General features: G+C 36.9%; 1 protein-coding gene and 2 pseudogenes across 1 annotated transcript; 1 reads left to right on the top strand and 2 right to left on the bottom strand.

The window, feature by feature from the left end:
• Nucleotides 1–10323: 10323 nt before the first annotated feature.
• LOC147505731 (uncharacterized) lies at nt 10324–10845 on the bottom strand. Its single transcript, XM_086605616.1, has one exon. The coding sequence runs from the start codon at nt 10843–10845 to the stop codon at nt 10324–10326; it is 522 nt and encodes a 173-aa protein (XP_086461742.1).
• A 3791-nt stretch (nt 10846–14636) lies between these two features.
• On the top strand, nt 14637–15283 carry LOC147505730 (protein SAWADEE HOMEODOMAIN HOMOLOG 2 pseudogene; annotated as a pseudogene).
• A 1994-nt stretch (nt 15284–17277) lies between these two features.
• Nucleotides 17278–17901, bottom strand: LOC147505729 (secreted RxLR effector protein 161 pseudogene; annotated as a pseudogene).
• Between the last annotated feature and the right edge of the window lie 9917 nt (nt 17902–27818).

Here is a 27818-nt window from a genome sequence, read left to right as displayed (position 1 = left end):
AACATCGAGCTTTGCAAGCGCGAAAGACATGAATCCGGTGACTGGTAGTGTTGGTTATTATGGTGTGCTGAATGACATAGTTGAGTTGCGTTATTGCAATGAGAATAGAGTGCTTATGTTCAAATGTGATTGGTGGGATGTTATGACTCGCGCAGGAATAAAAGTAGATGAATATGGTTTCATTACTCTGAACTTTACACGAACCTTAGCTACAAATGAACCATTTATTCTAGCATCTCAAGCTGAACAGGTTTTTTATCTTCAGAATAATTTGGACGATAATTGGCGAGTTGTGTTAAAGACTCTTCCAAGGGACTTGTATGATATGGGTTCAGTAGTTGAGCTGACTCAAGATAATATGTCTTGCATGCAGCAAGATGTAGATAACATAGTTGACAACACACACGACATTAACGGTTGGACTAGGAGTGACATTGACGGAGTAGAAGTTGTTGCGAATATTGTTGATGAAAATGTCGTTGACGTTGATGAAGACTTCATCAATGATAGTGATTGTGATGAAGACATCATTGAAATCTGATGGCGAAGATTATATGTAGTTGCATTTTTTTTATGTTGTTTTTTGTTTTGGGAGTGGTTATTATGTGATTTTAGTTTGCTTTGTTTCTCGTCACCTATGATGTCATATATATACAAATATTTTTCAGTAGGGACCTTTTTTTGTAACTTTTTACTAACAATTCAAGATGGTATCACTAAACAATGTCATATATATATATATCAGTTTCTACTGTCTTCCTTGATGGATTTAATTTGATGAATTGCTTTATGTGACGATTTAGACAGGTACAATGGTAAAACGACTACGAGAAGATCCCAGTGGTGGCGGTAAGTTTAAATTTACGTGGACCTTCGATCAATTTCATTATTGTTTGGCGTGTAATTAATGTGGGGCATATGTGGACAGCTGGAACGTGGGTTAGAGGCACGTCTACCCTTCCTAAGGTATTTGACCAACCAAATGGCTCAAAGTTGGAATTGCTATGGAAAGACAAACAACCCGGTGGGGCCTCGGAAACATCCAAGCTTGTTTCTCGAGTCTATTGGAGTATTAATGGCAACGCCACGTCGATTTAACCTGGACAAAAATTGGGAGCTCCAAGATGTAGGCCACAAACAGTGGTTATGGGATAACATTAAGGTATGGACTTTTGGAGTTGCTGCACATATACTTGTTAATAGAAAAACATTGTCTAATTCATTTCTTAGTAGAAATATGATTCCTCATAGTATAGACATAAATGCAGCATTGCTTAAGCTTTTTGTCTCTCATTTTAGGATTCATGGGAACTTGATGAGACTCGGAAGGAGCCCACTTTGGGTCCAATTTCCTCGGACGAATTCAGAAACAAAAAAAGTAAATGGAAAAGGAAATTTTATACCCCCTACACCACATATGAAGAGCGTGTAAGCCATAGGCCACACCAACTATCACAACAAGAGTGGGTTCAGCTTGTGGAGTTTTGGGATACTCCGGAGCAGCAAGTAAGAGAAAGTGTAATATTTAACTTATATATTTTTACATAGTACAATACTAACTAAGTTCAATTCGTATGCATTATGTATTATGTGTAGGCCATTTCTGAACGTAACAAGGCTAATCGTGCTAAGCAAATAGCGAAGCACGCTGCTGGAAGAATAAGTTTTCCTCAGTTTGAAGAGATAATGGTACATATGCTTATTATTTTTATATATATTCCTAATATGGTATTGAATTAGATTAGTAACAATTAGTAAATTTCTTTATATTTGGTTAGAGTAAGGAGCACGGAGCACCCCCTTCCCTAGGAGATCTTTTTGTGAGGACTCACACAAGTTCAAAAACACATGACGCTCTTGATGATCAATCAAGAGATTACATTGTATGTATTAATTTGATCCTTAGTAATGGCTTCAACTTGAATATCCTACTCGGTTGTATTTAATATAGTATGTGTATCTTTTTCCTGGAATATGTAGGAGAAAATGAATCACCTAGCAGGTAGAGATGAACATGGGGCACAACTACCTCTCACAAATGAGATTTATAGGGAAGTGATGCCTCGAGGCGGCATGGGCGTGTGAGGTTGAGGGGCGAGGTGTAACACCAACCAGCTACTTTGGCTCCGATTATATTAGGACAATCGGGTGAATGACCTGGAAAACCAGGTGGTTGAAATGAAAAGAGTAGCGGAAGAGAAGGAGGAGGAAAGGCAGCGTGAGATTGAAGAGATGAGGAGGCAAGCACAGGATAAAGATGAGCAAAGGCAACATGAAATGGATGAGATGAAGAGACAATTCGATGCCCGAGATGCGGACATGGAAGCACAACTAATGCAAAAGCGCTTGGAGATGACTACAACTCGTTCGCGTCTTTCTTCCAATTAAGTAAGTCAATCCTTAACTTGTCATCTGTCCTGTCCTCTGTCATATGTCCCTTGCTTGTTTCCTGTTTATATGTCTAATCCTATTTTAAGTTTTATCAATTCCCCCTCTTTCATGTTTATCCCTTTTGTTAAGAAGTATGCATTGAATATATGATTACAGACCAGGTCTTACTTCAATAGAGCCCAATAACACGATTGAATTTCCTCCAGCTAGTTTACCTGACATGTTTTCACTACTTGGGAAGGCAGATAGAGACATATTAGATGCCATTTGCTTCTCTTTAAACATGAGAAGTTCAGCATTCACAGGAATACTTGATAATGTGCCCCTTAAAGTTTGGGAAATTTCTTCTTCAATCCTGTTAGTTTGCTGTCATTTGAGACCATCACCATATCAGGGAGCACAACACCATAGTCTAGCAGCACAAGAAGATGGACATTTGGCTATGTTTTCTAACCATGAACATCAAGCTGATAAAAACTTGATAACTATTGTCAAGTCAGATAGACCAGGTCTACATATAAGTTAAATAATAATAACTTACAAGCCAAAAAAAAATTTGAATTTAAAGAGAGAACTAAAACCAGTCCAAATTTAGTAAAGAATTCTCGGAAAACCGAGCTTTAAAGAAGACCTAAAGTTACTTACTCACTTGGGTGTTTCTTCTTGGAAATCTGTAAGTGATAGTGAAGTGTGTTTTTGTTTTTTTGATTTTTTCAGTTCGGTGGTAGATTTGATTCATTCACTTAGATTTTCCTCTTTTTTCTTTTTTGAATCAATCTGATTCTGATGAGTTTATTCTCAAGGGTAAGAGGGGGAATCAAATTTTAGTGCTTGGATCAAATTGGGTCCCCATGGCTGCCTTGGCGCAGTCTTTGTAAGCATAGATTTCAAAAGTAGAAGGGGTTAACTCCCATTGGATTCAGGCCTTCATTAGAGGCACATGGTTGGTTTGAAACAGGTTTAGATGTTCTAAGTTCAAAAGTCTTGTATTTGTTCTTTTTGAGAAGAACTCACACAGAAGATCTTTTTATTGGTTCAGTGGCACTCTTCAATCGGTGAGATAGTTTTCATTCTCATGGACCATGGGCTTTCAGTTCCGGAATATAAGAATCAACAAAGGTAATTCAGTCTAGTATCCTTTCATTTTGTTCCTTACCAAGGGTTGCTTAATGATCAAAGTTGGTTGATTAAGGTAGCCTTATTGGGCTACTAGCCTTATTGGGCTACTAGAGAATCTACAACATTTTCTCTTTTGTACAACCAGTCTGTTTGGTAAATGTGGTAGGGGTATTCTCAAGGGTAAGAAACAGATGGAGATGATCAAAGTTCATACTCCGTACTTTGACAACTTTTTCTGTTCACTTACTTGGTGATTCGGTTAAGGTAGCCTTATTGGGCTACTACCAGAGAATCTACAGCATTTTCTCTTTTGTACAACCAGTCTGTTTGGTAAATGTGGTAGGGGTATTCTCAAGGGTAAGAAACAGATGGAGATGATCAAAGTTCATACTCCGTAGGACAACTTTTTCTGTTCACTTACTTGGTGATTCGGTTTGGAATCTTGTGAGAGCTGAAAAGCTTCAGGTGGGGTTCTTTCCTTTCTTATTAAGAAACAGATGGAGATGATCAAAGTTCATACTCCACACTTTGACAACTTTTTCTGTTCACTTACTTGGTGATTCGGTTTGGAATCTTGTGAGAGCTGAAAAGCTTCAGGTGGGGTTCTTTCCTTTCTTATTAGTTTTAGTGCTCTTGGTAGGCTTTCTTTTTTATTTTTTTTTTTTTTACTGTTTCAACTCATAGGTCTTAATTCCCATTGATGTACGTATTCATTAATTTGGTATAAAACTTGTTTTGCTGGGTTTAGATGACATGGATTGATTTGTTGTACTCATTCTCCTTTTCGGTCTTTGCGTTTTGCTCGTTCTTTAATATCATTGGCTCTGAATTACCTTCCCGTTCAATTTTGATCTTATTTTGTCGGACGACTTGGACTGTTTAGAGGCGTTAGAATAATCCTCTTATGTCTCGACTTAATTATTGGTAATTCAAATTCTTTTTCATATGTGATGCCTATGTCCCCCTCTTTCATGTGTATCCCTTTTGTTTTTGCAGAATTGATGATCGAGGAGGCTGGGCTAAATATTGTAGGGCTGCATATGCACGATCAGTTTCGACATCACAAGGATTTTTTTTTTTTTTTTTTTTTTTTTTTTATTTTTGGTCCAAACGTACTATTGGTTGGATATATAGTAGCTAGGGTTGTACTTGGTTGACTTTTGTACTTCATGATGGATTTTTAGTGAATTTATTTTGTGGTTTTTTATGTTTTTTGCTAGACTAATTACTCTTAAGAATATAAGGAAAAAATTGTTGGTTTATATTATATAGTATATTTCATAATTACTTGTTTCAATGTGGAATGAAATTTGACTTTGTATTCACTATCGTAATTTTATGTTGGTATAGTCCGGGTTTGTTTATGCTAAATTTTGTTTAAAAAAAAAAAAAATAAAAATAAAAAGCTAATTCTTTTTTAAAAAAAAATAAAAACAAATTTTGCGAGAAAGAAAAGAAAGTGAAGCTCCCTTATCCCTTTAAAAGTAGAGCTAAAATCAACACTTCTTGCCTCTATATATAGGTAAAATTGCTACAAAACAAATTTAGTGAAAAGTAATTGAAGCAAAATTTCTTTATTGATTTTGCCTTTATTGACTTTTAGCACTACTTTTAAAGGGATAGAGAGCCATTGGCAATTAGGCATTTCTTTTGTAGCGTCGGGCAATTAGGCATCCTTTTGTAGCGGCCACCACTGCGGCAAAATGTATTTTGATATTTAAAAACGAAATAATTAATTCAAATTTAATAAACATTTAGCCGCGGCATGACTGCGGCAACATGTCTACTCTTTTGCCGCGGTGGCACAATGTCGTGACAAAAAACTTCTTTCCACACCTTGTACTGCCTCGGGCGTGGCTAAATGTTTTCCTGTGGCAAAACGCTTCTTGCCACGAAATTTATACTTTTAGCCACCGATTCTGACCACGGCGAAAACCTGTTTTTTTAGTAGTGCTATGACTTGTTGTAACCAAAGTTAAAGCAAAAGCGATATGCGCACTATGGATAGTTGATCCGAGACACTATACTGGACCTAATGATTGATTTGTAATTCTAGAGATGATGATTGAAGTTCCAAATTACTATTCATGACCTCACAATCCGGTAAAAATAATTTCAGTATGTATATAATTCCATGAAGAACTTGGAATAATCTTTGTATATATCCCTTTCAACCAAAAACAGAGTCCCTCTTTGAACAATTGCATCACTCTATGTGACATTAGTAAAACCTAATCATATTTAGAACACCTAAGATAATTAGAAAATAAGAAATGTAGATGCACAAGAATTGTTGAAATTATTCATAAAAATCTAGACATTAGTACATAACAACACTAATGGGTCTAGAGATTTGCATTAGAGCATTCAATTTTGATTCTTTTCATTTTGTGTGACAAATAATAATTTCAAATAAGAGTTGTGAATAATTAGTTAAAAAAATGAGTTTTTTTTTATGATTGGCTGGGTCGGGGTTGGCTCACCCTCACTCAATTTCCTGGCTCCGCCACTGACCTCATTGATAGTACCACAAGGAAATGGCGCTCAAACATCATCTACCACTGCTGCCTGGAAGAAATTGCGAAACAAATTATCTCCATTCCACTTTCTCATAGTGAAAAACCCGACAGAAGAATTTGGACTCTATCAATCAATGGGAAATACACGGTGAAATCGGGGTATCAAGCAATACACTTCGACCACAACACCCCTCTCTTTGATTGGAGAATCATTTGGAAACTCCGATGTTCTCCGCGAGTGAAAGTATTCATGTGGAAACTTTCGCTTGATGCTCTAAAATCATCCTCTAACCTATTCAATATAGGTTTAAACTTTAACATAGACTGCATCTTCTGTAAAAGCCACCCAGATCGATACCTCACAACACCTGTTCTTTGAATGTCCTTTTACTCAGACAATATGGAGAACCAACCCAATCCCCCAAATTGCATACGCACCCTTCAATGATATACCACAGAGATGGATAACAAAGACTCAAATATTATTGTGAAATCAACAGAGCGATATACCCTTTGCTATGGAACTCTTCACAATCATCTGCTGGAACATCTAGAAGAGTAGAAATAAAATGCTTTTTGAACAAAAAAGGGTGACACCTCAAGGCACATTCAGAGCTAGTCTTGTTTTCTGGAGAAGCACAAAGGATGCTCAGACACTACTCCTTAAACCCAAGAGACCAAAACAACTCATCCATCTCTGTTGGAAGCCTCATTCAGCTCCATACATTACTTTAAACACAAATGGTAAGTGTCATGGAAATCTAGGTCCTGCGGGTTTGGGATGTGTATTAAGGAATTATGACGGGGGTTTCATTGCTGCATCAGTAGATAATGTCCCTATCGGAACATCCTTCCTTGCCGAAGCTTTGGCCATGAGACTAGGTCTCTATTTAGCTATCTCCTATAGCATCACCCACATACATATCCAAAGTGACTCACAGGCTTTGATCAATTGCATTAACGGAGAAGACAAGGATAGTCCATGGGAGGCAGCTGAGATCATAGAGGATATTCGTCAACTTTTCTCTTTTTTCAAAAACATATCCCTCATCCACATATACAGAGAAGGAAACGCTACAATAGACACACTGGCACAATATGACATTTCTTTAGCTCAACACATGAGCTGGCATGGTAGACCTCCAGATATCATTTGTAAAGATCTCTATTTCGACTGTATGGGTGTTTCAACGCCCCGTTTAGTTTAAATAATATGCAAAATATTTGAAAAAAAAAAAAAAAAAAAACTGGGTGGACATTCATTCTTCCGCAGTTCCGATGCAGACAAAGCATTTCAAAGAGGTAGAATTTATTTTGGAATCCTGTAGGACAATATAGGACAAGATTTTTTTTGGAAAATTTATTCAATTGGTTGTAAAAGTGGTACAAGTGTGAGAGAGAAGCTCATTTACTAGGTGCAAGCAGTGCACAAGTGGACTAGACACCCCCTAAGACCTCTTGGCAATACTGTAAAGATCTTCTAAAAGAGAAATTATGCCCCAAACGACGACAATCTAAAGGCCCAATTGTCCACCCTATCACTAGCAATAATGTCATTGCTAGAGATGCATCTAGTTAGTCAACATGATTATCTTCATGATCCCTCTCTAGGATAGATTGAATCCCCAATGTTTGTTAATTCCCACAACCCCTAGTGCTATTCCCATATAATTCCCCGAAAAGCTTTTCAAGGCCTATTCTTTCTTATCTAGATGGCTGCTAATGACACGATTATATATTTGATCCAATCACGAGAGTCGTCAGTGTTTTGGCAGTTGTACACTATTCGCAATTTCACCAACATTCCCTTTCATTGCTTTCGCTGCACAACCTCCAATCGCAATCATCCGGTACGGTATTGTCAAAAGAGGCACTCCCAAAAGCACTCTCTTCTTGGAGTCGGGGTGAATGCAGTTGATATAATGAAAGGGATGAAGGACAAGATTAAACATGCTAATATGCTATGGCTGCACTTGGCTAGCTTCACAGAGAAGTTAACTTTCTGGCACATATATGTGCAAAGTGCAAACAAGGGTGCTTCACTGGCCAAAGGATGATGAAACCTTTGGTGGGATAAGAAAAAACCCATTCCTCATTAAGTTAGAGAACCTATAAGTTATAACCTACAGTCCACTTAAATACTACAGGTTTCTGAAAATAATTTTGTGATGGAGTTGATCCTTCCTAGATTCCTTCTATACCGGACCAATGTTAATTTCTTGTAACATTATTTTTGCATCAATACGAAATTAACTTTTAGCAAAAAGAAAAGCTTGTTTTCATTCCCTCAAGATTTGCAACATTTTCAAATGGAATTTAAACTAGTACATCTGACTTCACTCTACCACACACACACAAACAAGGGTATATATGAGGGATGTTTCTCTCGTTATTGGTAGCTAAGTGCCCAAGTCCACAGCCAAATTCACAGTAAGACTATACAAAATCAATCACAAATTAAATATGCTCAATATGCAGCCGTACCAAGCTAATTTGGGATTAGTGCGCATGCGATGGTTACTTCGACCATAATTTACCTTTGCAAGTCTTAACATATACTCGATGACTTCTCAATATTTGACTTCTGAAAATTGCACATCGCTCTATCACAGCCGAAGTGTCAACTAATTAATTTACTCCACAAAATTTTACAGTTAATTAGAAATGCTTCTTCACTCAAAATTAGTAATCTGGCTATTTAGGACCACCATTCCATTAATAATATATAGAACAAGAGATAGCTCACTAGGAGAGTATTTGATAGATATATTTGGTCACTCTTCCCCTTATTCTTACACATTCAGAATTCTAATACGGTATCGAAGTTTGATTCCCTCAGAAGTCAGCAATTCCATGAAGGCAGCATATTCCAATCTGACTTCCTCATGACTCTCACGCTGTACGTACATTCATCTGTTTATGTTCAGTGCTTTACCCTCTCTTCTTCATAGAGATATTAGTGACTGTTGTATCTTGTATGTAAGTGCGTAAGAGCATCATCAACGCAATTGCTATTTCAATTGTAACAGCGCGCACTAAAATTTAACTAGCATGACTGTTTAATAACACTCTTCAAAGGTGATTAGTGAACATGAGATACCGACAAATTTAGGCAAAATGTTACTGACCAGTACGGCAGTACAATGACCATTATTTGTTGAAGGTTCAAGGCTTTAACACTCTGTAACCTATATGTTTCCGGCACAATATCACATTGTCGCAAACTCACCTCAACATGCCTAGTGTCTGCTAAATAAAATCATAAATCACATTTCACTGTCGAAAAAATATTGACTGTAGACTCTGAAATTGTCACTCTTAAGAGTTTAAAGCTAGCTAGTGTGGGCTGGCACTCAATTGATATACCCCCTTTAAAGTTGTGTAGGCTACTAGGCTGGCGGTCCATTTGATACACAAGCTCAGGAAATATATAGAGGGATCAGGGATGTATATTCTCAAAATGGTCTAGTTATGTTGATCAAAGAATGTGAAGATCTAAAAATTATCTGTTGCATCTCAATATTTTGCAACTTAGTTGTAATTCAACATTTACAATCTAGAGAACTTGCTCTGGTGCGTAAGCATATATACCCAAAATATGAAACTCTTAATGAAGAGTAGTACCACTATCAATTCTGAAGTAGAACATTTATGCAGCCAGTACTACTGAATCTATGCATTTAAAGGCCCAATAATCAGTATTGAATTTTGACAATATATGACTATGATACTATCCCTGCTCCAGTTACTCAACATGCATTTCAGATGATGACCATTTAATGCACCTATTCAGAATAGTTATCTCAACACCATGTATAACATGTACTGTTTTGTTTGAAACTGAAACATAAATGTTACCCCATTATCATGGAATCCTAGCAACAGTCGAAGAAAAAGCAGTATCTAGCTGGTTGTGGAGAGAATGTAAGCCATAATTCAAATATAATCTTATCAAATATACCTATCTCAAAGCAATACAAAGCCTTAACTAAACAAATGAAGGAAAACTATTCGATCTGTTTGAACTCAATTAAGCATCATTTACACAAGTATAGCTTCAAATCCTACTAAAAACACAAATGACATAAAGCAACTAGCCTGGTGATCTTTTATATAAAACCCTACATGGGTTGAAGTTAGAGATTAGCTAGACAATATGAATAAAATAAATACCTCTGAAAAATCTGTTATTTCAACGATTAGTAGTCCTCCCTTCATTAATTCTTCATCTACTTCAATTCATCTACCCCTTTCATGAGTATCCAAAAACTGTATAGTGTATCAAGTGTGCATGTCATGGATCATGACCCAATCGAAGTTCTAAATCCACTTCATCGTCCTCCCCATATTGCATCTTCCCTTCTTCCTTGTTATCTATAACCGTGGAACCAATCTGTAAGCTTAAATTCGTATACTGATCTTCCTCATATAGGCTGAAAGTACGTTTTGATCCTAGCTGATCAGTACCGCCACGACGACGGTGTCTAGTACTAGATGAGGATGGTGGAAGGTACATATGATAATTGCCTGGTGTCTCTTCAGCTTGAGAATTACGCGGTAAGTGATTTGAAATTTGTCGAGAATGTGCAGGCCTTGAGTAGTCCTCCATGGGCTCAACAGATGCCGATGGAATAGTAGGTTGCCTATTCCTAGCTCTCTCTCTCCTATGGATATTCATATGTCCCCCTAAGGCTTGTGCAGTGGTGAAACCTTGTTTACAGAACACACATTCGTAGTAACGACCTGTACTCACTTCATCGATGACTTGCTCTGGCCTATCAATACTTTCCTTGTCGTCGTGTCCACCGGATTCCATGCTTGAGATAAAATGGTGCAGTAGTGCAGGAACAGAATGAAGTGTTGGGGGTGCTATGTTAGAAAAATGTGAATGAGAGAAGAGAGAGGGGAATGTTGATCAAGGGATTTATATAGAGGGTAAGGGAGATAAATTTTAAGGCATTGGCGTTGTCCTTGTGACTATAGTGAATTGGTGTGTTGAAGGTGACACGGTTATTGACGTTTGGTTATTTAGTATATTGTTTAAGCCGGCTGTTTTGTGGATTCATTCTTACTATTAAACTATACCATTTTTTAAGTATTTCTCTGTTTTGTGTTTGTCCCCATTTTTGGAGCTTTAGTAGCTTTCAATTAGGTTTTCTTGACGCGGTTTACACCTTGCAGCCCTATTCTCACTATCACCCTAAATAGAGAGTGATAGAGAGATTTAAGTATAATATTAGCTAGTACCCCTGCTTGGAATTGAAATATAGTCTGATTAACTAGTTTTATATTACGTTAAACATGAAAAAATATAATTAAAACTGGCAGCGCGGAAAGTTAATAATGAAACGATAGTGCATATTCATCCATTACACAAACATCTTACTAGCGTCTCACGTACGTATGAAGCCAAGACCACGGTTGTATGTCATTACGCCCTTGTTTATATTAATTTGGCTAATAATGTAGGAGAGGTTTACTCTGTCACAAAATCTTTTTCTTTTGTCATCTTTTTTGGTTTTATAGAAAATTACGAACACACTTAATTGATTTTTGGATCAAGGATGAAAAACATTAGGAAATGACACTTTTATGAATTATAATAGAATGTTGATGCTAGTGTTGAAGTACTACAAATGTTTTTGTGTCATTCTAAAGGTTTTGTAGTACGTACGGGTCGACCTTTTACAATTTACATTGAAGAACACAAGGCAGAAAATTATACCATTTTGAGCCTAAAAGAATATGTATCAGCTATTATTTTCGGCTAGAGCTCAAAATCTTTATACCGTCACGCATAGTTTTTAATTTTCAATTAATTTTATTTACGAGGGTGTAATTTAATTTTTTTCACTGGTATGTGTTTGCTTAGGCAATCCACTAAGGTCTAAGGGCGTGTTTTATAGTTTGAAAGTTTTCTTTGGATAGGCTAGGCAATTAAGTGTTTGGTTTCCCACCTCAAATGGGAAAATTTTATGTTGTTAAACAACAAAAATTTCCTGTTCGTACTGAAAAAGTATTTTTTGATTCATTATAAATCAGTGTGAAAGGAAACTAACCTTATCCTATGGAGTCCTTGGGCTAAAAGTGTTACAGGTATAATTATAACCAAGATAACGATGAATTACAGCTTTTTTGGTGAACATCTAAAGAGTTTCCAACGCGGTTTGCTAAATGAGTGAAGGAAGGTTAGAATCATACAGTAGCCTTGTTCCAAATGGTTAAATGTCTCAACTCTTGCTTTCATTTGCCTCCAATTGGAGCTCTTGTAGCTTTCACGCTGCGTCTCTCACAATATTCTCTTGTTTTGGTTATAAGGTGGGTGGGGATTCTACATCAAAAAAGGTGTACTATGAACTATCCAATTTGAGGCATTTTAATTTTTAAAGAATCAAATTGCTGTTGTTAACTATATGCTCTGACTTTGGTGAGATATGTTCACTAGAATATGAGTTGCATGTATGGATGAGATATTGAGATCACATGGAAGCTATTAGGCTAAGTAATCTTAAGAATCATTAAAACTAAGTAAAGGAGTCTCCTAAATTGCTTTTGTGTTTAACTAAGTCAACTTAAAATGTTGGTTTTGGACTTTTGGGAGTGACGACTCAAATCTAGTCGAATGGGCCTCATTCAATATAAGCAGACCTTTCTTGTTTTGGTAAACCCATGTCATAGGCCTTTTTTTTTTTTTTTTTTTTTTTTTTAAATTTTATTTTCGATAAAAAGAGTAAAAGACCATGAATTTAGTTTTGATGATTTAAAGGCGAGAGAGTGAGCGAGAGACTGTGAACTCTGAGATGTACTAAAGAATACCGTACTCGAGATCCAGCAAATCAGTTCATCTGTCACAAATATATTTATTCATTTTATTACATGCCCTTTTGATCAGGTAACTCAGTAACTGAGACAAATATAATTAATCATTTTATTACATGCCCTTTTGATCAGGTAACTCAGTAACTGAGCAAGTGAGAAGTGAGAACCACAGTAATTACACTGCATATACAGTATGTACGTACATGGGTGCCTCATTGAGGTTCATTCATTCTCTGTGACTTCGGACAAAAATAAAATAAATGATATCGTAGCATGTAGCTAGAGAAGTTTGCAATATCTCTCTGTGCACTAATAAAGCAAGCACTACCTCTTCCTAAATATTAATCATCCTGCGTTATATCGTAAGAAAGAACATGTTTATTTCCTTTTGGGGTTTTAATTAGTTTTTCTTTCATTTTCATTCTTCCTAATTCTCTTCTTCATGTGATCATCTCCATGTCATTGAAAGCAATGCACAAGAAAAAAGTGAGACTTGTTCTAATTATTACAATTTTCCATCCCTTTCTTCCAATTTTCAGAATCCGTTAGTGGGGACCTTAATAACTAAGAAGCAATACTGAATTACTGACTGGACTTTCCAAATTCAACGATCAAATCAGTTTACGCTGACCCTCTTTGCCTCCTAAATCAGGAATCCCAAACATCTATTTTGTGGGCCATTAATCATTTTATTACTACCCGAGTGAATGGTAACTCCCCTAGCACTCTAGCAGTACATCACACTGGTTGAAATGGGGGATAAGCTTGTAAAATCCACAAGTTTAGGCACAAATCCAGTAATTGGCTCTGAATTAAGCTCCGTTTTTGAATTAGTCAGCGAGTCATTTATTCTAAATATGATTCCAAGTTTTAATTTCGGCATAAGTAAAATTTTAGCCTACGTTAGCTATTTAGATATACGCTTGAACTCATTTTTTGATTTTTGATTTTTAAAAATTCATTTTTCCAAATCTAGGTATAATTTGTTTATCAATGTGACCCAATGTAATTCAAAACATGCCTTTTATTAGGGTGATTTTGGACACACCCATAAAAACACTCTCGTACTCTTCAAGTTTAAAATAAATAAATAAAATTGTTTAAACCATATTTAGGTTCCTAAATTATATTTTTGTTTTTATTAAGTGTACCTAAAATCAGTGTTCAAAACCTCGAAATCTCGGGAGTCGACTCGGCGAGTTGTGTTTACATGAAAACAATGACAATATGTTAAATTATTTGAAAAGAATAAATAAATAATATATATATAATATAATATAAAAGAAATGGATCTTCATCGGGTGATGAAGGAACAATTGGTGTGTGTTCCACATTTCACAATGTAAGTTACTTTCCTTTCTTTAATTTTGGAAGGTTCAAGTCCTCTTATGTCCTCAGGCTCTAGTAGAGTTCAAATTTCATCGTTATGAACATTTGCTTTAACTGGATTCACATCATTCTCAACAATGTTTCCTGTTGGAACTTCCAATAATGCTTTGTTAGATTTGCTACCGGTCTGCAGCTTCAACAACTCTGCTAATTTAACCTCAAAATCGTCAGATAAAAGCTGAAACCCCACCTCTTTTGCAACAGAGCTTAATTTAGCTTGTTTCTTCTGTCGAAACAGAAGTGCCAATAGGTTGAAGAATCAATGCTGAGGAAGCCGTCTCTTCTTTGGCCAGTATTACTTTCAAAAAATTTTATGTATTCCTTTAACGTCTTGGAGCATCACCAATTCCTTTAACGTCTCCTTGACTTTTTCTAAAGCTCCAATGTCGTCAAAACTAACTCCAATATCATTTGACGGAATTGTATGCTCATAAGGCCAAAACTATTAAGTCTCCTGCCAAATTGTCTGTCTTGTCTATGCCTCGTGATGATTCAATCCCCATGAGGAATGCTAATAGTTATGTGACTTTTCCTTTAGTAAGGAGCTGGTTGGATAATAATGCTTCAATGGAGTTTGGAGGATGGGGCATGGTACGACGTCTCTACTTTTATTTCTCATAGGATGTTTGAGACAGTTGATCCGGAAGTCTGAATTCGGTTCGCCGATTTTGGGGCAGATGAGGATAAGTGGGTCAATGAGCGCAAGCATGTGAGACAGCGGTCTCTCCCTTGAAGCATCAGAATGTGTTGCTGTGCTTTCTGGGGACCTTATACTCCGTTTTTAGGAAGGTAAAGACCAAACGTATGAGGATGTCGTTGCAGGTTCCATGCGTTACGATCATGATCAGTCGGAGGAAATTGTGCCCCTCAGAAAAGTGTCGTCGGCCTGAAACTGGTTACAGGTTGCATTTACTGCATGCATCAAATGAGCAAGCCGGCATAGAACCAAAGAGTACAGGGACTCTTCCTTCAATCAGCATTTTTAGGGATATTAGTTCTGGAAGTGACAAAGCTCAAATTTAAATTAAAAAGGAGGGAGCTACCAGATTTTCCGGTTACGACTTCTACGGGTTCTCATCCGATACATACAACCACGAAGGATTTTTCAACAACCTTGGCCGTGTGTTGTTTCCTTTTGGGTCGGGTCTCTTGTTTTTTTACCCCTATTAGAAATACCCCAAATTAATTTGGGAGATATTATTGGATTGAGGCGGTTATGGGGTATGACAAAAACTTTAGTTAGTTATGGGGTACGGGAGTGTTTTTATGGGTGTGTCCAAGATCACCTTTTTATTATCGACATAACATAAAAAAACAAAACATGTTGTTCATTTTAACCAAGTTTTGTTATGTTTGTTTGTGAGTCCATGGGCCAACCAGGCAGAGGAAATAAGTGTTGGACCGTTAGAGTTAGGGCTGGTCATCGAGCGAGTCGAGTTGAGCTTTAGCGAGTTCGAGTCGAGCACATGTGTCTCTCGAGTCGAGCTCAAATTTTTTCAAGTCGAGTTCGAGTTGGCTCATCAAGTATCCGAGTAGCTCTCGAGTTTGGATCTTGACGGTTCAGAGCTATATGTTCGAACTCTATTACAAATTTTCAATATTGATTTGATTTGTTTTGTGCATAAGTTTGAATTCGAACATATTCTAGATACAAGTGAGCAAAAATAGATATATAATATTTACTAAATATCAAAATAACATGCAGAGACAATCTCACGATATACAGTGTGATTACAATCCACTAAAATAACAATGAACCTCTATCTAACAAGTATTATAAGGTGAATACACTATTGTTACAATCAATATGTGATAAGTTATTATAATTCAACACACTATTATAACAATTATCCTATATTTTAACAAAATTATGTAAAATACGAGTAGCTCGCGAGCTACTTGATTTCGAGCTCGAGCTTTAAAACGTGCTCATATTTGACTCATATTTTTAAATGAGTGAGCTCGAGCCGAGCCCAAAACGAACCGAGCACCGAGTTGCTCACAAGCATCGAGCCTGATGACTAGCCCTAGTTAGAGTGGTGCGTACCCAAGAGTGTTAGACCGTTAGAGTGGTGCGTACCCAAAAGTGGAGTCTGAATTAGTTCACCATCATTTTTGGGCTGGTAGAAACTACCAGCGCCCATAGTGACCGCCGTGTCCAGCACACTATTATTAATATCAATTTTTTCTTTTTTCTTTTAACAAATCAATTAGTTGATAATTGAAATAAAAAGAAAATCAATTTTTCCTAAGATTCTCTCTACAGAACCTTGTGTTCTCTTCGACTTCTTTCTCTCTCCAACCAAAAAAAGAAAACAACAAAAAACAAAAAGCTTACGGGATATTTGATCATTGACACACATTTTGCATTATTTCAAAAAAAAAAAACTCCTCTCCATTGTTGAATCGTGATGTGTCTCAACTCACAATCAACGGTTAGCAATGGGTTGTATTTTAAACTTATTAGTATTTTGCGCCTTCTAGTATCTAAGCATGCACTGTTAAGAACCAAATAACTGATGTAAAGTATGCAAGAGTTGGGAGAATTATCTTATTGAATTGAACAAAACAAGTTGGCTTAAATAGCCTTACAAAGTAACTGAAAAACAGAGGAAGATGCAACCCACGTTTAACACTACTTCACTACGTGGTATGAAGCTTAAGAATAGGTCAAACAAGCAAACACTCCCTTAACAATAGGGATTATTAACAAAGCAGTAACAAATCCTAACAACTTAACATCCTCCCTTAAACTGAATGATACTAGCAATCGGTTTACACGAATCTTGGACACACTCCCCAACATGGTCGAAGCTTCAAGAATGCATCCAACTGTAGAGGTTTAGTCATCACATCCGCTACTTGCTCCTTAGTATTGCAGTGAACCATCCATCCGATCTCGGCTTTTTGTGAGTTCACGAAGGAAATGAAAGTTTAACATCGATATGTTTCTTTGCGTCCATGCATCACTGGATTTTCGGAAAGCTTGATTGCTGAACTATTATCACAATATACGATGGTAGACTTACTTTGAGTGTGACTAAGCTTCTCCAAAACTCTCCTCAACCACACCGCTTGACAAGCACATGAAGAAGCCGGCGATGAATTCTGCCTCGGTGGTGGATAAAGTGACTACCGGCTGCTTTCTTGAAGACCAAGACACTGCCCCTGAACTCATTAAAAATACATACCCTGACGTGCTCTTCCTATCTTCTAAGTCCCCAGCATAATCACTATCCATGTAGGCAATTAATTCCTCACTTCCTCCCTTTTTGTAAAAAACACCAAAGTCGGTTGTACCTCTCAAGTACCTTAAGACTCTTTTTGCTGCTTGCAAGTGAAGTTCAGTAGGATTTCCCATGTATCTACTGATAAGACTTACTACAAACATCACATCTGGTGGAGTAGCAGTTAAATACATAAGACTTCCCATGACCTGCTTGTAGAAAGTGTTGTCTACTTTTACTCCATCTTCATCTTTGAAGAGCTTAGTTCCCGGAACAATTGGGTTGTGAACTGGATTGCTTTTATCCATCCCAAACCTCTCCAACACTTGCAGCGCATATTTTCTCTGACTAATGTAGATACCATCAGATCTTTGCATTACTTCAATACCAAGAAAATATCTCATCTTCCCAAGATCAGTCATGTCAAACTCACGCATCATGGATCATTTAAACTCAGCAAACATAGACTCATCATTGCAGTGAATATAAGATCATCAACGTAAAGACTTACAATCAAAATTTTACCTTTTTCTTCTGTTTTGATGAACAAGGTATGTTCACAATGGCACCTTTCAAACCCTTCCTTCACAAAATAAGACTCTATACGACTATACCAAGCTCGTGGAGCTTGCTTCAGTCCATATAAAGCCTTTTTCAGCTTGTACACCTTCTGCTGCTTATTACCCTTCTGTTCATAACCACGAGGTTGTTCAACAAAGACTTCTTCGCGCAGTTCACCATGTAAGAAAGCAGACTTCACGTCTAGTTGGTAGATAGTCCATTCTTCCTGAGCTGCAAGAGCAATCACCAAATGAATTGTATCTAATCGTGCCATAGGTGCAAACACTTCAGTATAATCAATCCCATGTTGTTGAGCATATCCCTTTGCTACCAGCCGTGCCTTGTATTAATCGACTTCCCCATTCTCATTGAGTTTTGTTTTATAAACCCATTTTAATCCAATTTTCTTTCCTCCAGCAAGTAAATCAGTCAATTCCCATGTAGCATTTTTTTCTATTGCCTCTATTTCCAAATCCATAGCTTTTCTCCATTTTGCATTTTTCACGGCATCTTCATAAGAAATTGGATCAGCAGCTGCAAACAAGGCTAGATTTTCCACATCTTCTTCTTCAAAAAGGCCTTCTCCACTTTCATAATCTATCATCCAGAATGGTGGTTTTCTGTTTCTTCCTTCATTTGAGCTAGATAAACTATCTTCAGTTGGCTCATCGGAAGACGAGTTCTCCACTCCTTCTATATCACCATTGAAATCAGCTTCATTGTCATTAACTACGGCTGTTTCTTCTTCACTATTATCGACTACGACTGTTTCTTCTTCACTGTCACCCAATTCCAAATCAGCTATAACTGCTTCTTCATGGCTCTTGTCCCAATCCCAACTCTTATCTTCTTCAAACACAACATCTCTGCTCACTATAATCTTTCGAGAAACTGGATCATATAATCTATATGCCTTTGACTCCTCACTAACGCCAAGCAAAACACAACTGAAGCTTTTGTCATCGAGCTTTCACTACTACAAAAATGGCCATTTACCACGGTTGGTCAACTGGTATATACCACTGTTCCCCTAATAACAGTGGTTTATAGTCATTTACCATGGTACAAAACACTTTTCTAGTTTTGTAACAAGCAAATACCATTATTTTTGAAAAACAGTGGTATATAGCAAGATATATACCACAGTACTATCAAATATTAGTCTAATTATTTTTTATATCGATTATACCCCACGTTTTCTTAAAACCAGTGGCGTATATTTTGGGCATAATTACACCTATCGTGAGCAAAAGCAAACAATCGGAGAAAGGCAAAAAAATTAATTAAGGGTCGAAAATTAAACACGAAAAACATAAAGAAAAAGAACAAATGGGGAAATAAAACACGTATGATAGAAAACCCAATTTCTCCATCTCCCACTTCTCTCTCTCTCCCCCGATTTCTACCACTAGGGTTCGCGAGTTGAGAAAAATTAGTCCCCACCTCTACACCAATACGAATTACAAAGTTCATCTACCCTAAATTTGGGCGATCAGACCGGAGATCATATATAATACAAGGTACTCTGTAACAATGAATTTATAATTTTGTTTGGATCAATTTCAAGGTCATTCTAGAAGTCCACACGAGTTGAAGAAGGAAATGTACCCTCTAGTTTATGTTGGTGATGTAATTGGACCCCATGTACCCAAGAATTCTAGTGTCGGGTAAGTCAAAGTAGTTGTTTGAGTAAATATTGTGAGTAGTTCTACTTAGACTCCCTCAGTAATGATTCCTGTTATTTAAACCCTTTTTTTGGCTAAATAGGACAGAATTTCATAACAGTTAAATGTATAGGGTGTAGAGAAGTTCAGTAGCACAGATTGCTCTAACTTCCACTGTTTCATCTCAATCAAACTTATAATAGCTTAGATCTAGCATTTCCTACTGACATATTCATGGTGGTTTGTCGTGGTACAAAGTGGCCGAAGTGCATACAGGTGAAGTAATTCATAAACTAACTACCTTGTTGTTTGAGAAATTGACCTCCCTCCACACGTTGGTTATTTCATAATTAACAATCTTCTCTGGTGATTGCCTCCACCTTGATCTCATTTGCCATTGGACTGCACTAGTATTAAAAGCCCATAGCCGTAGCAACAGAGTCAGTCTCCAGTCTCCACCCAAAGTGTAATACGTCCAAATCCCCTTCACTGCTTCCTCCAAACTTTCGAAATTGCAATACACTCAGCTATAGAGTTTCCAATCCTCTTACCACTTCAAATGCAGATTTCACGTACTGAAAATTGACCTTTTATGTCCCGATTCCACCTTTCAAATAGATTACTTTATGCTCCCTTTTTTCTGTCAAATAACTTTCCGCTCCTCCACAACATATGATTCACTAACTTAGATATAGCCTTATACTTCATATGTTCATCATATTGTTGTTGGGGCATGTTGTTGTTTTATTTGGCAATGAAACTAATCACTATTTTACCTTTTACTCTTATAGGCAATGCCTTCCAGGTTCCTTATCGCACTACACCATAATAGGATATTTGCAACACGCACCTTTTTTGATTTGCAACGCTTATTTAGCGTTAGTAAGTTTCCAACGTTAAATAAGCGTTGGTAATGTTGTAAAGCGTTGCTTTATTTGGGTGAATTTCCGGAATTAATTGCTAACGCTTAAAAAGCGTTGAAGAAGTGTTACAAACTTAAAAATTTCGCGAACAGAGAGAAACCAAAAATATCGAAATATAAAACATAAATTTTTTTCTCTCCTCTCTCTCTCTCTCCGCCGCATTATCTCAAGATCCCTAATTTTCGCACTCCTCAATCAAAGAAAGAAGAAGAAAACAAAGAGTTTGGAAGTCCGTTTTGACACGGTCGTATTTTTCTTGCGGTTTGAGGTAATAATCTTTCATTTTCTTCCTTAATTAACTAGTCCCGATTATCGACATTGCAAGAAATGGATGTTTAGCTAGTGGTTGTTTTAGTTAGTGTCCACAGCCCATATTTTGTCTCAAGTTGCAGCGTCACTTGGTATCTAATTCCTCTTCTTTGATCCGGTGGTTGGTGTTTTTGTTGGTCGCCTAATTTTTCTTCTTCTCTTTCAAGTGGGACTGTGTGTTGTAGGAGAAACATATTGTTCATCAAGGTCTCATGATCTTATTTATTTTTGAGAGTTTTCACACCCCCTCTTGTTTTTTCACTTTATATCATCTTGGAATGTTGAAAGTTGTATAAAAGCGATTTCCAATGAGATCTAAACGTATATGCAAAGCTGCATTTTCTTTTTCAAACTTCCTATTCTTCTTCTTATTTCTCTCGAGTTCTCTTTCAAACTTCCTACCTACTTAGCTTTCTTTTGTTGGGCACTAGAAACCTGAAACCGGGTAACTTCAGACAGGCGTGGGTACAATAGAAGAGACTCAAGAGAGAGAGAAAGGGTTCAATGAGAATGTTAAGTGCTATTGTGTGGGTGCATGTGTTTGGAATTCAATGATAAAAGCACTTTTTCCATTTTCCACGCCTGATCTTTCTCTTTCTCTAGTCCTCTATTCAGTGTATGGTATGTATCATTTGGCTCTTATATATATATATTTGAAATGAGCTTTTTGAGTTTTTGAGTTGGTTGGATATTGTCTTTGGAGTTACGATGAAGTATGATGTTTTTGTTTCATGGTATATTATCATTTGGTTCTTCCGAGAAATGGGCTTTTGGAAATTTTTAGTTTGATAAATTATGTGCTAGTGATGACAAATAAGCAGAGGTTTTGGATAATTTGCTATTTGAGCTGCTTTTGCTCACACACACACTCTCTCTCTCTCTCCTCTTTTTGTCTCACCCTCTTCCTATTTCTTAGTTGTGGTCTTTTGTTTTGGTAGAGTTTGTCTTTGCTATTCAATAACATTAGCTAAAATTTTATTTGATGTTTTTGTTCGGTTTCAAATAGTGTCCATATGTTGCACTATATTAAAGTTTGTAAACAGAGAATTTTTATGAATGTTGAATCAATGATTCTTATTGTTTATTGTGATTTTTTCTAGTTCCAGTTGTTGTTTAGTGGGATTCCATTCCTTTTGGGGGCTTTTCTTTGCTTATTCAAAGTATTTATACATAAAAGCACTTTTTGAACATTTCATATAGTTGGATACTCTTGGGTTTTTCTAGTTCTACTTCTCTGCGATTGGCTTTTAGCTTTTTCCCTTTTGGTATTACGTTCGGTTATGTTACAACCGCAAGTTTGCAACCACCGATTTTGGATGATGCCATTTCGGTTATGCTTTTTTTGTTATGATTTGGTAGCCTAATATGTTTTTGGCCAAAACATCGTTTCTTAATAAGTATCTTTCTCTCTTGCAGGCAACATTAAGCTGTTTTCAGCTCCATCATAGAGAAACCTCTTCAAGGCAAGTGTTTTCGCATTGGAGATAAGAAGTCGATAACTTTGTTTGATATCCGTTTTCCTAGCCAAGGTAAGAAGGGTTTCCATATTTTCTCGTTATATTGCTAAAGTATCATAATACACCAATCTTCATTATTGACAAATAATTTTCCTCTGCTTAGGTTTGAGTGACTTAGATATGGACAAGAAACGAGAACAAGTGAATCCTCTCCAAGAGGAGTTCTAGATAACTGCACTAGGAGCTTAGAATCCGAAACAAGTTCTTCCACGGCCAATACTTCAGATTGTGAAGCTCAACCGAACCGTAAGAATGTTTCGCACTGGTGTTCATTCCTCCATTTATTGAAAAGTCCCGTGAAGAAAAAATTAAAGGAAGTTTATAATGATTCTGGGCATGAGAGGAAGAGCCAAGCACGGTCTAGGCCAAAGAGAAATGCCCCGTCATACAAGGATCCCTTGGCGGATTCCAAATTGGAGATGATAAAGAATATCAAAGCACAGAGGATGGAAACAGAAACCAAGAAAATAGAAGCCATGGAATGGGCAAAGTAAGTACACTTCTTTCTTTTTTCTCATGGAAGGCAATGGATATATGAATGAAAGGCAAAGACCTGGATCGATTGTAGCATATTCTTTTCATACTTGGCTTTCCTCGTCGATTATAAATATCTTATTTTCCATAGTAAAGTAAAAAACTTTATTCTTAGAGATAGAAAAAAAAGCATGTCGAGCTTTTCGTCCCCTAAGTGTTTTCTTCTTGTTTTGAAGCTTGTTGTCGATTCTCGTAAAAAACCGCACCGGAGTTTGGTCCGTGATATCCTTTTCTCTTTCTTTTTCTTTTGAATGCTAATATTCTTTCCCCACACACTAATAATCTGAATAGAGATGGCTTTATCATAAAAGATGAAGACAATATATTGGATATTGAAAATTGAACTACCGAGCACGGGTGCAGACGCCCGATTCTCAAGCCACGATATGTGAACTTCTTTTGTTTCTGACCTCTTCTTTTGACTATTCTTTTAGTTTTTGTCTGAATAGTTGTATGTCCTTTTGGCATTCTATCTGTTATTTTTGAACTCATCTCATCTTCTTTGCTCCTTTTTACATTGGGCGTGTCAGAGGCCATATCGCTTGGAAAATCAAAGTGAATTGTTTTACGAAATTGGCAGACTAAATATGGCTGCAAGACACGCCAAGGTGAAATCCCTATATTCTGTTATTAAAAATCCATTTCATGTCTGAAATTATAAAGTGTGGGCTGTAGATGCATAACTTATCCTATTTGGTATAATCCTATGAAATTTTTTATTTTCTATTATGCTTGAGCGTGGGACTCTCGAGTTTTCACAATGAAGTGAATATGCATATAGATAGATATTTAGGATTGATTTGATGTAGTTCATAGCGCATGTGAGTTTAAATATGTGTAATGACACGGAAGCACATCTTTGTGCAGGAAATTGGGGAGTTATATGAGACTGAACAAGATCTTCTTCAGGCTATTGCTTACTTAGAACGAAAGCAAATGATCTTTTTCAAGTGAAGAAGTTACCACTTACGCAAAACCAAAGGTAAGCGAAAGTTGCAACGCCTTTGTCGCTCAATTGGAACAGTACATTCCTTTCCTTAATTATGATATTGATTATTGAATCCTTGTATTTATTTTATTTTTATTCCTCCGTTGATACTCTTCATTCTGTTTTGTTTTTGGTTTATACTTGGCTTTTGGGGTTCTTTGTATTCCATGATTCACTTCCCAAGAAGTTGATTGTGAACCCTTCTATTCTCGGTGTTATGGAACAATACCACATAAAAACTTTGTCAGTCAATAGTAGTTTGACCATGATGCTTAGAGACCATATCCCCTTTGCGGAAGGCGTGGATGTGTCTCAAAAGATTGCACCAGTTAATAGAAAAAACTCCGGTGGCCACCAACTTAACCACGCTTTGTCATGCTAAGTATTAATAATCCTTTTATTTGTAGGCATCATCACGGGTATCCACATCGCCAAAAACATGTCCTAAAGGGACTCGGATGCCTCATACTCAAAGTGTCGGGCTTTGCGGTCGCGTTAGTTGCATGTTTGGCAAGAGTAAACATTATTTGAGAATGTTTGCCCTCGATAATGACGAATTCTACTTGTGAGAGAAAAAAAATAACTAAACAAATATATGCACATACTTGCAGATATGCAAAGGCGGTTGAGATTTATGAAGAGATAGTCGGCCACTCACTCAACAATAACCTTCTAAAGTACAATGTCAAAGGGTATCTTCTCAATCTTTGGTCTCTCGCTAACTCTGAAGGCGACGCCATTGCAATACCCAACGATTTGGAGAAATATCGGGGTTTATCGGCATCTCTTCATTTTCTTTTAATTCCTTATTATTATTATTATTATTATTTTGTCCTATCTATAGCACATTAGTAGAATTTAATTAGTCATTATGCCTATGCTATGCAGGATTTGGATCCAACTTTTCGGGGACACGTGAATACAATTTTTAGCTGTAAGTTTTCATAGAAACACACCTCCCCTCGACCAGTATTTAGTTTATTGTGGATTTCTTGAGAGTGAGTTTAGTTTCACCAATGAGTTACGCTTTGCGGAAAGAAAATTTCTGGTCGACTCTCTGTTAATACAGTTCTATATACTAGTCTTAGTCTATTCAATCAAAGGCTTGCCTAGATCCATCTCCTAGTCTCACCCAGGTGCCTAGGCCCATCGTGATATCCCCTAGGCTCACTTCAGTCCGGACTTTTTTACTACATAGGTCTTAATTGCAAAAATGACCATACCATATGAAGATATAACTCTAATTATACACGGTAGTCCCTAGTACGATAGGTTCTTTTCTCATGTTCATTTGTGGATTCTTAGTATGTGCAAAGGATTGACATTTCGAGTAGAATAATGATATTTAAAAGTAATTAAAATTTGTTTGGTTGGATATATATCTACTTAAATACTACTAATAAGATTGAAATGAATTTGATTTCATTTTATTCCTAGAAGAAATTTCTCCGATAGGATTGAAATGAAGTGGATTTCTTTATTTCATTCCCGGTTGTGTAGTTTTTATGTATTGACTTTCTTGTGCCTCTACTATGGTTGCATACTAATTATATATATTGTTTTCTAAAATGTGTTGGGTTGTCAATGCACGTGGTGGTGGTGCTAAGAAGGTTGTCATTTCTGCCCCAAGTGCAGATGCTCCCATGTTTGTTGTCGGTGTCAATGAGAATGAATACAAGTCGGACATCAACATTGTCTCCAACGCAAGTTGCACTACCAACTATCTTGCTCCCCTTGCCAAGGTTTGTTTATTTTTCAATGGTGTTAAGATTTTCTGAAATTCAGGATCTCTCGAAAGTCGGGCTTGCTACCAATGTGTGCACTTTAGAGGAAAAACGCTTCGAGTAACTCCCTCGCAGAATTCGCACCCTCTAAAGTTAAATACTCGGTGACTCCTCAAGAGTGTTTCTCTGCAAAGTGTTATACTCCTTTCGACGCCGCAGCGGTTGTCGCGACACTCTGGGTGAGATTTCTCTGCAGTGGAATTCACCGCTGCTTCTCCCGAGCTTTCTGCCGGGTTCGCTCGCATCCTCATGGACAGAAGGTGCCCTCATGTACCACGAGCCCTCATGGACAAACATCAGATCGCCCTCATGCTCGTGCTCAAGATCCTCCCCGATCCAACCAACCACGGGCTAAAATTCGCAGAAGACCCCTCATGTTCAGCAGCAGCCCCTCATGTTCTTCAAACAGCCCTCCTCATGTTCGGCAAAGACTAGAAATCTCAAGCAACCTTCGTCAAAGATCAGCTCCCTCTTGATCAAGAGCACCCTCATGCTCATGGGATTATACGCCACAAAGGCATCTATTCTTCAGCAGAAGACACTCTTAAAATAGTATATTCGTGGTATGGGATGTAAACATGTGTTGCTTAATTGCTTTGTTTGCCTTACTTCACTGAATCACCGATGAGAAGAGAAGACAAACTAGCGAAATATAAAAGAATATAATGATGCCTAATAGCAGATGGGATTTAACTGCTAAAAACAAATGGGTAACTAACTATTCATGAATATCGTCTATTTAAGGTATTTTAACTATTTAAGGTACGTTAAGTGCTTTTCTTGGATTCACAAGAACTTTCTTATGTCCGATTGTAATTTACTTGTATGTAGGTGCAACAATCAAAAGGTATCCCAAGGGCATCGATTATCGAATTCCATGCCAAGTGTCACTTGCGTGTAATTGCATTTTAACAAGGAAACCTTATTTTTAATTAACTTCAAATTTGTATCTATTGCCACAGATGTTATGATTGTTATCTATGGAATTATCACACATTGAGTGTACGTGCTTAGTTTGCAACTGATATACTGGGCTTCACTTGGGTTGATTTGATCTTGGGGTTTAACAAAGAAAGAATGGATCATTGTTCCCTACGCGCATTAGATAAAATTGGACTGATCATGTATTATACTTGTAAAAGGTCATAAAGATGTATTCTAAACATATTCAGACCATGGATATAGTTTGCATATTATGGGAAAATATGAATAAAACTACACCATTATTTTGATGGACTAGACGTTTGTTTTTTCTTCATGTGTTATGTGGGAAATTGTTAGGATCATTTTTAATAGCCTTGAGCCTTGACACAAGTAGATCTTTTATTTTTTTCTTCATTTTGGATAAGTGAAGGTGCTTGCAAAAGTAAGTCGCGTCGTGTTCACTTTGTTTTGTTTTTGTTCCAGGTTTGTCTATGTGATGTTAGACACTTGCACCAATCGTGATTACATTTGCAAGTGCCAGACGACCCTTATATGAAATTGGTATGGTCAAATTATTTGGATTAGATAATATCGATCTATTTTTTTTTTCTTTTTGGTTATAAAATATGACTCCTAGGGGTGTGTTGCATCAGTGATTTCTTAAATCCTTGAATCTTTTTAATTCCAAAGTGATCTCTTAATTCAAGCTATTGTGACTCTTAAGCAATTTTTGTTTTGGGTAGTAGCTCATTAGACACCTAAGGATTGGATATTAGTAATTGTTGTGAGGAGTTATGCTCTTTGAAAGACAAGATGCTCGAAATGAATTTTTTATACTCCTTTGACTTTTATGGTTTCATATTAGTTGTTATCATGTTGATGTCGCAAACAGTATGCATTGTAAGCTTGTTCAACTGGATCATTTGAAAATAAGGTATTCGAAAGTTTTGACAAACACTTTATTTGGCTCAACGACTACGCCTTATTCTTATATAGTAACTCCACATGTTGTGCTTTTGACTCATCCAGATAACAAATTTAGAACTGAAGGAGACATACACGCAAGATGAACTTGACGGTGTTCGACTTCGATATTATTCAGTTCATCCAGAAAATGGGGTGTTTCGGTCGGGCTTAATGAGGATGAGTT

This window comes from Coptis chinensis, chromosome 4 (genome assembly GCF_015680905.1).
Source record: "Coptis chinensis isolate HL-2020 chromosome 4, ASM1568090v1, whole genome shotgun sequence".
Taxonomy (NCBI): Eukaryota; Viridiplantae; Streptophyta; class Magnoliopsida; order Ranunculales; family Ranunculaceae; genus Coptis; species Coptis chinensis.
The sequence above is the reverse complement of the archived record's forward strand: the minus strand, read 5'-3'. Positions and strand labels throughout refer to the sequence as shown.